This window comes from Rhinolophus sinicus, linkage group LG02 (genome assembly GCF_036562045.2).
Source record: "Rhinolophus sinicus isolate RSC01 linkage group LG02, ASM3656204v1, whole genome shotgun sequence".
In the NCBI taxonomy this organism is placed as follows: Eukaryota; Metazoa; Chordata; class Mammalia; order Chiroptera; family Rhinolophidae; genus Rhinolophus; species Rhinolophus sinicus.
In genome coordinates this window covers 134,648,508-134,662,894 of record NC_133752.1, presented here as the reverse complement: position 1 = coordinate 134,662,894, position 14,387 = coordinate 134,648,508, and the positions used below count along the sequence as shown (strand labels likewise).

The following is a 14,387-nucleotide window of genomic DNA, read 5'->3' as shown; positions in this document are numbered from 1 at the left end:
GGTTAAGTGCTAACTGGCTGTCACTGTAAGAGTTGATCAGAAACGTTTTATTCATTAACATCAATGAATAAATTGCTAGTGCATTTATGGTACTTAAGTGGTGTGACATGATATAGCACAGGGCAGAGCCAGTTATGTGTCATGCAGGAATCAACCCAAACATGTTTGCTTAAATAACTCAGATAAATGCAATTAACCCTCTGCTTTACTGTGCACATGGAGCCCTAGCCCACAGACACCCTCAGTCATATAGACCATATTTCCCAGGTTGGGAAAAGAGTTTCCTTTCTAACTTATTTTGTCCTATTCTAAGATGGATCAGAGACTGATTTGGGCAACAAGAAACATTCTAGAGCCCCAGACTCACCTGTTCTGCCCTCTGCCATCTTCTGAGCAGACAATTCACCAGAGACACAGCTGATGGTGACTTGATAAAGTCGTCCAGGGGTTAAGTCTTCAAAATGGGTTTCAGTAACCTGGGGTGCAAATACTCTGGATTCTTTGATAGTCCCTTGGTGAGACAGGATAATATTGTAGGAATCCACATTTCCAGAAGGTCTTTGCCACTTGACTTTTAGAGAGGTCAAAGTGCCATCATTTGTCACCTTCAGATTTGAGACTTCCATGGGGGCTAATTAGGAAGTAAGGAAAAGACACTTTAATTCAGGATACCTTGTCAGTCTTGTGGCCAAATTTGACTTGAATTTTAATCCTGATAAGCCACACTGCCTGCACAGAAGAAAACAACTTCACAAGGCAAAATTAATAATAATAATAATAATAAAACAATACTGCAAAACCAAAGAAAGGCTATCTGGCTAGTGGAGAGAGCACAAACATGGCAGTAGGAGCCTGGATTCAGACTGTCATCAGTTGTCTGGGCAATCCTGGCACCTCTGCCTGTCTCACTGAGCCCGGGAGTCCTACTGGCAAATGATGGCTCAGTCAAAAGACCTAAAATGGTCCTTTCCAGCTCTAAAATTCTTTAAGTGGAATGCTCAAAGAAATCTGTCATCTGCTTAATTTCTTCCCCTCTTTACATATTTAGTAATAGCAAGTACATAATAAATAGATTGGTCAATTGGCCATAACAAAATTTTGTATGCTAAAAATACTTCGTTTTTATTTTAAAGGATGATAAAATTAAAGCATAAGAATTGTGTCATTATTTCATCAATGGAAAGTGATCACAGAGGAGAGACATTTTGGTAAATAATTTTTCTACCTCTTGCCCATGCTGTAATTTTGGGACTAATGGCATAATATAAATTAACAGCACTTCATGAAAAAGAATGGGCATAGTATACTGATTTTTACATAGGCCAGTTAGAAGTGCAATTTGCTCTTGATATACATAAATGATTCTTAAGATATATGCTGCATCTTGTTTGGGAATGTCTATGCATCTTTGAGATGTGATATGAAAGGTATACGTAAACATACAGATATCTCCAAGAATCATTCCCACTAGCCTCCTATAGTTTCAGAAACTCTCATCAGTAGAGTAATTTTTAAGGCGCTACATATTTTAGAGTTTCTGTTAAAATTAGATAACTTTCCAAGGGAGGGGACTTATTAACACATTAAACCCACTAGAAGCATTAGAATCTACTAGAATGTAAGTTCTATGCGGGCAAAGACTTTGTCTCTCTTGGACGTTGTTATATCCACAATGTCTAGCATATAGTTTGCACTCAAAAAATATTGAATGAATGAATTAATGTGTATATGAATTATTTATTAAAATAGCACAGATTAGTTTATCAGGCTAGGTGTTAGGCTATGAAAATAGCTCCCGTAGTACTGGGTCTCAAGACATGTTTTGTGGGATAGAGGTTTTGAGAAACGGCTGTTTCACAGGAGTCAGTCTTTGCATAGCACTGAGAAAAGTAATCTTGGTTCATGGTGCGTGATCTCACAAAAGCAGTAGATGCCTGTTCAAGAGAAGGAAGTAGGAATCCTTACCAAGGAGATAGGCATACTAATAAGAGAAGCTGAGACTAGATCCGTGATTAACTGTGCTTTTCAGAAGGCTGCCAATGGCTAGACTAAACTTTAGAATAAAAAAAGAATCCATCTTTCTCTAAGTGGAAAAGTGGATCCAATTAAGGGCCTTCTATAACATATGAATTTCAATTTGTCTGATATTACCATCATATAAATAACTTCATTAGCCTCGGTTATTAAACACTTCCTTGATTTGAGCTGTATTCTTGTTCAGCTAGCTAGGGAACTTACTTGTCCTGGCTGGTTTCCATTTGCGGTTTTGCAGCCCTGCAGCCTCGGTCACAATGGTGAGGTTATACAGGTGGCCAGGCGTCAGCCCATAAAAAGTGTAGGAAGTAGTATATTTGTCCACAGCACTGCCATGAACTAGGGTCCCTTTATCCATTAGCATTAGCTGGTATCGTTCCACATTCCCAGAACCTTGGGACCAGGAAATCAGGAGAGAATTCGTTTTCGCTGAAATACCAATATCTTTCACCGGGGATGGCACTAATGGAATAAAATGCATTTCCAAAGTGTCATTCATAAATTCCTTATAAAAGACATAGACACATTTAATTCAAAATCACACATTCATTTATGCTTCTCTGTACATCTAACTTGTGCAATAACTAAGGAAAGCAGCACTTTTGAAATTTCACTGAAACCTGGATTAATGCTCTTTTCGAAACCCACAGCCTTAAGCTGTATCATAGTTTACCTGTCTCCCCCACTTAATAGGGATTAGGTCGTTTTTGCCAATGAAGTACCATGTGGCATAGAAGTATAGGAAAAAAGGAAAAGGGAAGTACTATAGAAGATGAAAAATGGAAAGAGACAATAAAGCAGTCGAGAAAATGAGGGGACAGAGAATGATAAGAAGGACACTACTTAATGGAAGGAGGTGGTTTTGTGTCATTGATATCAGGATGTGAGGGTGCAAGCAAAGACTTGTTCCAAACATGGCAGTATTTAGGAAACAGCATGACTCGATGTTATGAGAATATACAAAGGAGAAAAGATTGAAAAAATAAGTTTTATGCACAAACTCAGAAAATGCCTAAGATTTGAGTTAGAAAAGCCATCGAGAAATATTTACTTCATTTTGGAAAAAACTCTTGTCCCAGAGAGGTTCCATGACTTCTTCAAAATAATCCAGCAAGCTAGCAACATGGCCACACCTCCTTATCTTCAGTCCAATTTTTCCACTGTACCTCACAACATTTATCTATCTATCTATCATCTATCTGTTTTTAGTCGGAGGGCATTCTTACCTCCATTTCTTCAATTTAACATAATTTCAAAAGGAGCACAGACTATTAAATACCAAACAATCTGCAAACAGGTCTTACCTGTTGATCCATTGGTATGAACTGTAGAGGAATGTTTATTTCCAGAAATAGCTGTGATGGCAATATTGTATTTATTCCCAGCAGTAAGGTTAAAAAATGCATATTCGTTCCGTGAAGCACTTTCTTGAATTTGGGCCTCCTGTATCTTTTGGTGATCATCAAATAACTGCACCTCATAAGAGGTGACTTTTCCAGAAGAAGGCGTCCACCAAACATGCAAGCTGGTTGAAGTAGTCTTGTCTTTATTGACCTCAAACCTAGCAGGAGGTAGAGGATCTACAAGGCAAAAACGTGGCTTGAAGACTTCTGCAAATACATGCTTACCTTGCTATAAACTAGATTCATTTTCCTTAAGAAGTTTAAGAATCTGCTGCCCATGAAACAAATTGGCATTTTACTCCACCTCCAAACTTGCCATTTCCTTTACAAAAGGAGTCTTTTTCTAAATAAACTTTTTTGTTAAGACAACTCTGAGCTTGAATTCCAAATAAGGTGACATTTTCTTTGGCTTGCATGTTTAGCACATGTCAAACACTGACAAACTATGCCTGGATAAATACTGAAAATCTCAAAAAACACAGATATTAAGGACAAATTTTGAAATTTGTACTGAACTTATTCTTTTTTTAGGTTGTGGATTTTGGGGGCTAAGTATATACAACTTTGGGTTGTTTTTAGATATCAGAAAACCACAAAAGATACAGACCAGATTATGAGCTGAGGCTAGGTTTCTTCACCAAAATGAATTTTCCCAACAGCTGGGGTTCCTGATGTCCCTAGATTTTCAAAACTTGGGTTCTGGGATATTTTGGAGCATCAGAAGCCCCCAGAGCAGGTGGAAATGGGTTAGTGCTGCACCCACCTGTTCACTTAGTTTCAACTCTTAAAGCCATGGGTCAATTTTAGGAGTCCCATTTCTCGTGCATTGAATCTTCACTTTGAAACTTGAAATAAGACAAACAGCATGTCTCCAGGTTAGGCACTAAGTCAATAGAGTTTAGTGAGCAGCCATTCTATGGTATGGTGGGACCATCTGAGAAATAAAGGCCTACCTGCACTGAATGCTGGGAGTAGAAACACTGGGAGACATTTATATACGAGTAATTTTCAGAAATCCTACGTGGTTCTTAGTCTAGAAAGTGGGGTTAAGACTTTGGAGGTTAAATTTCAAGAGTCAGGTCAGATGTTTTAGTGGCATGGCTACAGACATCTCAGTTCTTATGTACCTCCTGGTAAATTACGTTTTTCTCATAAAATTACTCCAGGAATTCTAGAATGTTCTTAGAACAGTAGCTGTTTTAAAAAGGTGTTTGCTTTCAACTAACATGAATACAAATAGGAACAAGGTAATCTTATTCTATATTCAAAAGGCATTTGTGACCAGATAGCTCATAAGTCTACCTACGGGTCACTTAGAGACACCATAAGGAGGCTAAATTCAGCCTATGATCAATCTTATGTCTTTGTGTTTTTAGCTGTCATTTATATAAGTACATCATAATGCAAAAATCAAATAAGCCACATAACATTTTATAATGTCAATAATTAATGATATAAGTGTTAGCTGACAAGTAAGCTGAGTGAGCAGTAACTTTAAGAACTCAAAAGCACAGGTGAGCTTGGAGGACAAGGTTATGTGGTTTACACCCTAGCACAGCACAAGTTCCCCTGAAGAGTGTAGGCTCTAGAGCCTGATGACCAGGGCTTGAATCTGGCTCTCCCACTTTGTAGCTGTGTGCTTGGGGCAATTCCTTAACCTCCCTGTCTCATCTGTGCCTCAGCTGTCTCATCTATGCGATGCTGATAACAATACTATTGTTATGAAGATTAAATTGAGTATTTTATCTAGAGCACTAAGAACAGTATCTGGCACATAGTAAGTATTCAATGTTAGCTAGTGTTATTTTTACTTCTATAACCAGGAGAAAATCTTGTCACAGAAGCAAGGAGATACAGTGGCAGAGAGCATGGGCTTTGTAACCAGACAGAACTCAGTTCAAATCTTGGCTTCATCATGTATCAGTCATGAGACTTTGGGCAAAGTTACTTTACTCAACTTTTCTAAGCCTCCATTTCCCCATCTGTCTGGGGAGTATAATAACAGCACCTACATTCTCTGAAGAGTAACAAAATATAGAGGAGACTTTACCTAGCATACAACGGGTACTCTGTAATATAAACTTATTCTGTCTATTTGATCATAAAAAAAATGTTCCTCTGAATCACTGACAAAATGGAGGCAAAAATGGAATACAATTTTTTTAAACTAAACTGATAAAAGCTTTAACTGCCTTCTTCATAAAAAGAAAACCTTGATAAAATCTTATCGGTATATTCCCATGAACTAACTTTCTAACCCTTAAGATAAAATAAAAAATTCCCAAAGTGATTCTGATTTATAGGCTCTTGAGGAAAAACAGTAGGTTTTTTTTTTTCTGGAAATATTATTTAAAATTTCTATCCCACATAATAGTCTATAATTAAGGATGTCATAATAAAAGGAAAGAACATAATTTTCCCTCATAGAAAGTTTTCTTATTGCCTTAGAAGAATAAGGTACTACCATGAGATTCTAATAGCCGACGAAACTCAAGAACAACCTTGTCATAGCCAACCGAGATGACGCATTTTTGCTGAAGAGGCATTTTAAGGACAAGGATGAAAGGGACAACTGCTTTCCAGTGATAGTTCAAATGAGATCAATACTGTACTGTCATTTACGTCTATAACCAAGCCAGATAAAGACTAAAGAAAATGATGTTATGATCAGTATAATCTAAACATATATAATCTTCAAAATGTGAGCTATAGAAAATGAATTTTATGGTTGCGTGCCTAGAGAGTGAAGTTCAGAAATGCAGACTTTATCTAATCTCTCTGAGCCAGAAAACAAAACAGTCAATCCTTTGTACATCCGCTAGAACAAAGGAACAATGAGACTGGGAAGTGCCTGGGCTGCGAGAACCTGCACTGGAAACAAACACTTAAAACCCCATTTATACTGTGATAAAGCCCTGTGCTGGCAGTTATCCACTATTGCTATGCATGCTGCAGAAGTTAAATAGTTTTCAGACATCTTTTCAATCTAAGCCCAATGAAAACTCTGTTGTATTAAAAAAATGTTTTCAGTATTTTATTAGAAACAAATTAGATACTTCCATCAGGAATGCTAATTTAACATATATATATATATATATATATATATATATATATATATACACACACACACACACAGACACATATACACATCTATCATCTATCTATCTATAAGAGAGAGAAAAATTTTAAAGCTATTTGAAAATTTAATTATTTGTTTGTAAATCTTCTGGTGATATGACAGTTCACATGTAATTAGAAAATCCTACTTGATTTATGTAATTTGTGCTGATGGCTAGAAGTATCAATGCACATATGGGTGCCTTTTCCATCCATCACTCTCATACACACAGTAACCGGTGAAGTATTATAAACTATGAGAACTGTTAAAAACCATAAATCAATAATTTACTCTCAATCAATGTAACAAAATTTATCATTAGCCATAAATTGAAGACATCTTTGTACTTCTTAGTTCAAGACAGACCTGCTATGTGGAAAGCCAAATACAAAGTTCTGCCATATTCATCTGCTATATTTCAATGAAATCTACCTGTATCAGGAAGCCCCTGAATTTCATAAGTTGGTTTGATAGTAACCCAATTTTTCTGTTCTCAGCGGAAAAGATGAAGTTCAGCTAAATTCCCTAACCAAAATGAATTCTTCCTTTTTTCCTTTTCTTTAGTGACTTAGGAAGAGGGAAAAACTCATATATATAATGCAAGCAATATTTTCTTTAAACACTCTTTTGTATGGCTATTAAAACATTATTATCTGGATACAAGAATTTCCAGAGTGTTTAGAATTCAAAATGATAGTATTTATTTTAGAAATAAATCCAACCTTATAACAAGAGTGCAGGCAATTCATGGAGTAGTGCCACTTTTCTTGAAGTCGTAATAGCACCACAGTATATCTATGCAAGATCTGATACTTTACAATATGCTTTTGCAGTTTCAAAACCCTGCATCAAGGGATGGTTTGTGACTTTTGCCCCACAGATGAATAAGATGAAAAAGCAATTGCTCACAATCTCCAGTTAAATACATCTCTTTTACTCTGTGATTGTTCTTGTTTGACTATACTAGTCAGCTTTCTGACTGACTTATTTTAGGTCGATATACTATGTTATGCTAATACATTAGATTAATTAACATGCATTTGATTTATCACCTTTCTGCACTAGACATGAAGTTCAGGTATGAAGGAACTTTCAAAGTTTGAACAACCTTGAAAGGGAAATGAAAGCAGTTTTGACAATTAGTTGCATCATCATTAACAGCCCTGCAGGACGCTACATTGTTTTGCGGCTCATCATATTTGGCCTTAGGTATGTAAGTTGTATTAACAGATGGCCTGCCCTATTAGAGTTTACAGTCTATTCAGGCAGTTAAGACCTATGTGAAAAAGGTAAATGAAAGGCGCATTATCAGGGAGGCTGACTTTGAGGCCAGACTAGACCTGGGTTCAAATCCCAACACTGTGGCTTAGGAGGGTGACTTTAGGCAAGCTGCTTAACTTTGGTGATGCTCAGTTTCTTATCTGTAAAATGGGACTAACAATTCCTATTTTACAGAGTTGAAAGTGTTAAGGGGTAATGGAGGTAAGGTGTTAAGTGCAGCCCTGGCACGTGGTGGGCTCTCAGTAAACGGCAGTTGTTATGAATGCTGCTGCTGTTAAGGGTAACACCGGTCAGCATTAACGCTAACTGTGCAAACAGAGAATGATGTCCAAGGACAAAGGTCTCAGAAGTGGGCTTCTTGAAGGAAATGAACTTGAGCAAGTTTGTAAGGTCAAGTAGGACTTAGAAATCAGAGAGAAGAAAGGGCTCTGCAGAGTGAGAGAGCAATTTTAGCCAAAGCTCACTTCCAGTGAATATTAGAGAAGCGTGTCAGCATGAGAGTACCCTGACAACTGGTGGAGACTTTAACGCCCTCAACCCTGTGATATCATCCTTCAGCAGCTCCACTCTAATTCTTGGATATTAACAATTGAGGCTTTCTCAATATTATCTAAGTGCTACATAAATGCAACGTAAAGAGAAGTCCCTGGCCTCCTCTTCCAATCAGATTGCCTCTCTCAGGTAGGAATTCATGAGCTGTCACTTGATGTGTGCTTTCAAACCTGGAACTCTAGAAATTAAGGAATTATTGTTAATGTTAGGTACAATAATGATATGGTGGTTGTGTTAAAAAATCCTTATCTTCCCGAAATGCATACTGAAATATTTATAAATGAAATGAAATGACTTGGATTGCATCAGAATGGTATGCGGTGGGGGAAAGGGTGGAGATATACATGAAACAAGACTGGCTATCAATCAGTAACTGCTGAAGATTGATGATGAGTACATGGTAATTCATTATTCTATTCTGTTTACTTTTTTATTTGTTTGTGTTTTTCTATATGAAAGAAAGAAAAACAAACCTGAAAACAAAAATCTCTGGAGATCTATGTGCAACAGGAAAAGAGGAAGAACAAATGAGAGATGGATTGACTACATAAAAGAAGCCATAGGCCATGAGTCTATAGGAGCTGAGCAGGGCTGCTGAGGACAGGGCAGTGTGGACATCACTCGTTCATACGGTCGCCAGGAATCAGAGTTGACTCAACAGCATGTAACCAACACCTACCATGTTAATTTTAGTTACATATTATATGTTTAGAGGCATAAAGTCATCTTCATTTATATATATTCACACATATAGAACAGGTTTGATTTCTCCGACAAGGTCAGAAAGGTGTCAGAATTATTCTTTATCCCCCAGGGGGATTCCATCAAATTGGCCATTGAATTGGTGTCTGGGAATGGAAGGCGAAACAACTGTTCTTTATCCTCCTCTCATTCTGTCTGGACAAAATAGATTTTATTTCTTTGCGGCTAACCTGTACAATGCCATGCACACCGAGAAAAGTCAGACTGATAGAAGAAGCTACTTAAGCACACAAAAGAAGATCAAGTGTAAAGCACTAGGTTGGTTCATTCATAGCTCAGCTTGAGCTCCTGAAACAGACTGCGAATGGTTGATTGCTAAACACTGAAGTCCATCACCAAGAGTTCAATACAATAAAAATCAAGAGCTGCTTATAATTTCTTTGCACTGAAACATTTAATCATTATTCCACCCTTGTCTAGGTTATGTATATATAAATTTAAAATTTTTGTAATCTATTTTGCCTCCTTAAAAAGTTGATTTGAAAAGTAATAACAAATAATCATATGGTAATTTGAAAGAATACCAATTTAAAAGTTATGTTGGGTGGCCGATTGGCTCAGTGGTTAGAGCGCGGTGCGCATAACACCAAGGTCACCGGTTTGATTCCCACATGGCCCAGTGAGAAGCAATGGATTGAGCTTGGAGCTGAACTGCTGGTGGGCGGCCGTTTGGCTCAGTGGTTAGAGCGTGGTGCTTATAACACCAAGGTTGCCAGTTCAAGTCCCACATGGGTCAATGAGCCACGTCCTCCACAACTAGATTCAAGACAACGACTTGACCTGGAACTGAGCTGTGCCCCCGACAAGTAGACTGAAAACAATGACTTGACTTGGAGCTGAGCTGCGCCCCCCATAACTAGATTGAAAAATGACGACTTGACATGGAGCTGATGGGTCCTGGAAAAACATACTCTTCCCCAATATTCCCCAATTAAGAAAAGAAAATATCTTTTCTGCTGGAGCCAATAAACCAGAGTTTAAGTTCTGCGTCTATCCTATAGTAGCTGTGTGGATTTGTGATCTGTTAATTCTCATGAATATCAATCTCATCTCCAACCTGAAAGTAACGATAGTAAATTTACTATACACTTAGTATGTGACAAAAACTATTCTAGAATTTATATATGAACCACTGAAAATTTCAAAAAGACTCTCTGAAGTAGGCAATATTTTTTATTACCATCTCCATTTTGTAGATTAGGCAGCGGGCTTGGAGAGGTTAGTAACTTGCCCAATGCAACTTGACTTGTAAGTGATGGAGGCAGCAGCTTAGCAGCTTTCAGAATTCAACTCTGAACCACTATGCAGCCTGTGCTTTCACAGTACTCCCTCCAAAGAGAATAAAATTAAACAATATAAGGTCAGTATAATATTTATTTTATTTATATAGATTTAATCACGCATAAAGAGAAAGGTACCAAAATCTTAATGCCAATGAAAACTAGAAAAACTATGTCAATAGCTCTTGAACTTCAGTATGCACTGATTCACTTTGATATTTGTTTAAAATCAGATACCCTAGGCTCAACTCTTTCTAAATTCATTACATATGTGGTAGAAGCCAAGAATATACTTTCATAACAAGCTCTGTAAGAGATTTTGATGCAAGCAGCTTACAGACATTATTGAAAAATAATGGCCTATGCTTAAAGCTATGTAATTGTATTGGGCTGAATTGTGTCCTTCTACAGTTCATATGTTGAAGCTCTAACCCCCAATATTTCAGAATGTGAATGCATTGGGAGATTAGGACTTTAAAGAAGTAATAAAGTTAAAATGGCATCGTTGTTGGGGGCTCTAATCCGCTATGACTGGTGTCCTCATAAGAAGAGATTAAGACATACACAACATAGAGGGACAGCCATGTGAGGACATAGCAAGAAGGCAACCATCTGTAAGCGAATCAGAAAAGCCTCAGAAGGTACCTGCTGACACCTTGATCTGGTACTTCTAACCTCCAGAATTGTGAGAGAATAAATTTCTGTTGTTTAAGCCACTTAGTCTGTGATATTCTGTTATGGAGGCCCTTGGAAACTAGAACATTAAACAACAGACTGAGGTGGAAATAATAACTAATGTGGTGACTTGGTAAATACAGCTCCAAAAATGTTTTTCATTAAAGACAAAAGAATTAACCATATTAAAAGTGCTGTTTCTTTTTCTGATTAATAAATAGCTGAAACTGACTAACAAGAAAGCAAATGCCACTAAGATATTTTTCTTATAAAGTTCTCTGCCACCAGACTACTTCCCTGGGCTCCATAACTTACTCATAACTCAAGGAGAATATGTGCAAATTTTTTGCATATGCACATTCTCCCACTAAAATATTCATTTCATTCATATTCATTCATATTTACTTTTTTGTCTATCATCTATCTATCATCTATCTATCTATCTATCTATCTATCTATCTATCTATCATCTATCTATCTATCTATCTATCTATCTATCTATCTATCTATCTATCTATCTACATCCACAGATCCACCCATTCATTCATCCATCTATCTATCTACCCATTTAATAAATATTTATTGAACATGTATCATGTGCTAGATGCCATTTTAGGTACTGAAAAACAACTTCTAATTGATGGGAAGATAAAAGCCCCCCAAAAGTTCTAAATGAAAACTCAACAGTTTCATTTAAACTAACTCAAATGTCCTTAGGATGCATCCAGGTAAGGAAATGAATGAAGTGGTCTGGGGTGAGGGGTGGTGCTGGGGGGCAAATTCGAGTGAATTGGTATCTAAAAGGAGAGAAACCACAACTTTGCTCTAGAGAATTCTAGGCACAGTGGCCCAGTTTTGCTGAATCTTCCAGTGCTTTAAGAGAATCCATGATCTAGTTTTTAAGGTGAATTTTCCATTTTTAATGCTGGTGAAATAACCTAATTTTTCACAAACACTGCTCGAGTCAAATAAAACACTCTATTATTTAAATACCTAGACACCCCCAGGTGCTACCAGATGCAGCTTCTGCTCTAGACTGAGGACGCAGTGTTATAAGAGTGCGGAGGTCTTCAATATCTGCTATCTTCCTATCTGCTTTTTGATGAATTCACAACTATTAATAATAAATAATTTGGCTTTCACTTCATTATGGTTGTTGCATAGACCACTTAGTGGCCAAAGAAATCTGGGAACTACCCAATGTCTTCTCTATGGTTATGAAAGTATGGCATACATAAGGCAGGGCAATTTCATCCAGGAAAGGTGTAGCAAAGCTCTGTTGCCTCTTTCATCTTCTCTCACCTCTGCATAGGACTGTAGTGGCAGGGACCATGTACTGTTTGTCATCATTATAAGATCACCAGTCACTACCTGGCATAATTCCCTGCAGAATCCATGCTTGATAAATGTTTGCTGAGCTGAATTTGAATCCACATGCATTTTTTGATTCTGATTTAAAATCTGGAGTGAAAACTTGTTGGTGCAATAGTCCCTATTTAGTTAAAATTTTGATCTTTAAGGTCATATCTACATGACAGCAAAATAATTAGCTATTTTAGAAAATTTATCAGGAAAAGCAATGAGACAAATCACACTTGTTATGATACAGAGATAATCCAAGCAACTGCTGTATCTCTATCCAAATTGTGTCTTGCTCTCACCCTGTTTTATTCTATAGGAAACACAACACGCTTTGAATGACTTTTTCTGCTTGAAGTTATTTCTCAGAGTTAATATTGCCTACCAGTTGGTCCTGTTTTAATACCATAAAATATAATTTGTGGAGCTCATCTCTGTAGTTTAGCAATTAATATAGAGGAATACTAGTACTTTCTCTTAAATAAATGAAAAATTCACACATTTCCTTAAAATATAGAAGGCACTGAAGACAAAAAACAAATAACAACCAGCCGAAAAAAAGAAATCCTGCCTGAAACATTTTTTTCAAATCTTAAGTTTAAAAAAATGTTTCATTAAAATTATTTTAAAATGTAGAGAATCCCAAGAAAGGTTATACCATCACATAAACAAATGTGAAAAAATTATCATTCTACAAACATCACCTGCAAGTTTCATTCTTCATATTTAGCACGGATCTCATAACATGTGTGGTGAAGAGTACATGTGTGGTACTGTGAAGAGCAACTCGTTAAGAAAAATGATGAGACCTGAATAAACACATTGTGAATGCTGATGAAGTCTTTTTAAACTCAACATAGTCAATAAAATGCAAATATTTCTTACATTTCACAAATGTCTCTGTCCTTGAAACACCTACATGCAAAATTAAACTCAAAGCGCATTCTGACTAGTAACACCCACACTGAGTCCTTTTCCATCAACATTTTTTTTTTCCCAAAAAGTAACACTTCTGGGTTAAATGACTGTTTTCTGGTTTCTGAATGTCTTCATTTTTTCTCCCATAAGCTACTGAAGGCTCACCAATTTTTAAAAGTCATTCTGCTCTATTCAACACAGACACGTTATCATAAGTAATGAACACAGCTGGAAGTTCCATGTCATAAATTTCGCAGTATTAGCAATCTGAGTGTTCACAAAACTATCCTCACATACCAAGAAGCCAACACTTTTATGACTAAACACCCAGTCTCTTAAACTTCTGTAAAATGTGTGATTTTAGTTGTAGTTGATTTCAGTTGCTTGGATTACATACACAGAAACACAACCAAATTCTTAACAAGTGGTGTCTCTTCAATTTAAGTTCCTGCAAACCTCAGAAACTATCTAAAAGTTTCATTTGAAGTTAAGTCAAGTCATGTAACTGGGGCATTCTTAATTTTTTTCTTTGAAAAAATAATAGAATTAATATTTGATTAACTTATTACATGAACCTAATTACATTTCCTGACCCTGAGAACAGAAAGTTCTCACTCCTCTTTGTTCAGGTTGAAGGTGAAAGAATAGTAAGGACAACACATTTCTACATATATGACTTACGGAGTTTTTCAGTTAAATTTGACTTCCTAGATGTAAGTAAGGCTTTACTATTGCAACAAATATAGTGTTAAAAGGAAGACTAATGAAGCTATAAAGCATCAAAGTTGTTAGAGAATTTACAGCACATCTGAGGGTGGCCTGGGGATTCACAGGTAATGTGCAGGACAGTCCCTACCTAAATGGTTGGCATTTGGTAAGAACTTGAACTTGAAAGACCAAGTCTAACACTCTCATCTTACAGATAAGAAAACTTAGGCAGGAAAGACCAACTTTGAAGGGTTTACCAAAAGTGTAAAGAAAATAATTGACTTGAGGTGCAGAGTA

General features: G+C 36.7%; 1 protein-coding gene across 4 annotated transcripts in view; it reads right to left on the bottom strand.

Annotated features, from left to right (window-relative positions):
- Positions 1-14,387, bottom strand: part of PTPRB (protein tyrosine phosphatase receptor type B) — a 123,375-nt gene that overhangs the window by 75,892 nt on the left and 33,096 nt on the right. For 2 of the 4 annotated variants that reach the window (XM_019748966.2, XM_019748967.2), the window contains 3 exons: positions 3,339-3,614; positions 2,239-2,496; positions 368-631 (listed from right to left, as the gene is read on the bottom strand). In XM_019748966.2, coding sequence (XP_019604525.2) covers positions 368-631; positions 2,239-2,496; positions 3,339-3,614 — 798 coding nt within the window. The remainder of the gene's footprint in view (positions 1-367; positions 632-2,238; positions 2,497-3,338; positions 3,615-14,387) is intronic. The other 2 variants (XM_074325419.1, XM_074325420.1) reach the window with 1 other exon arrangement.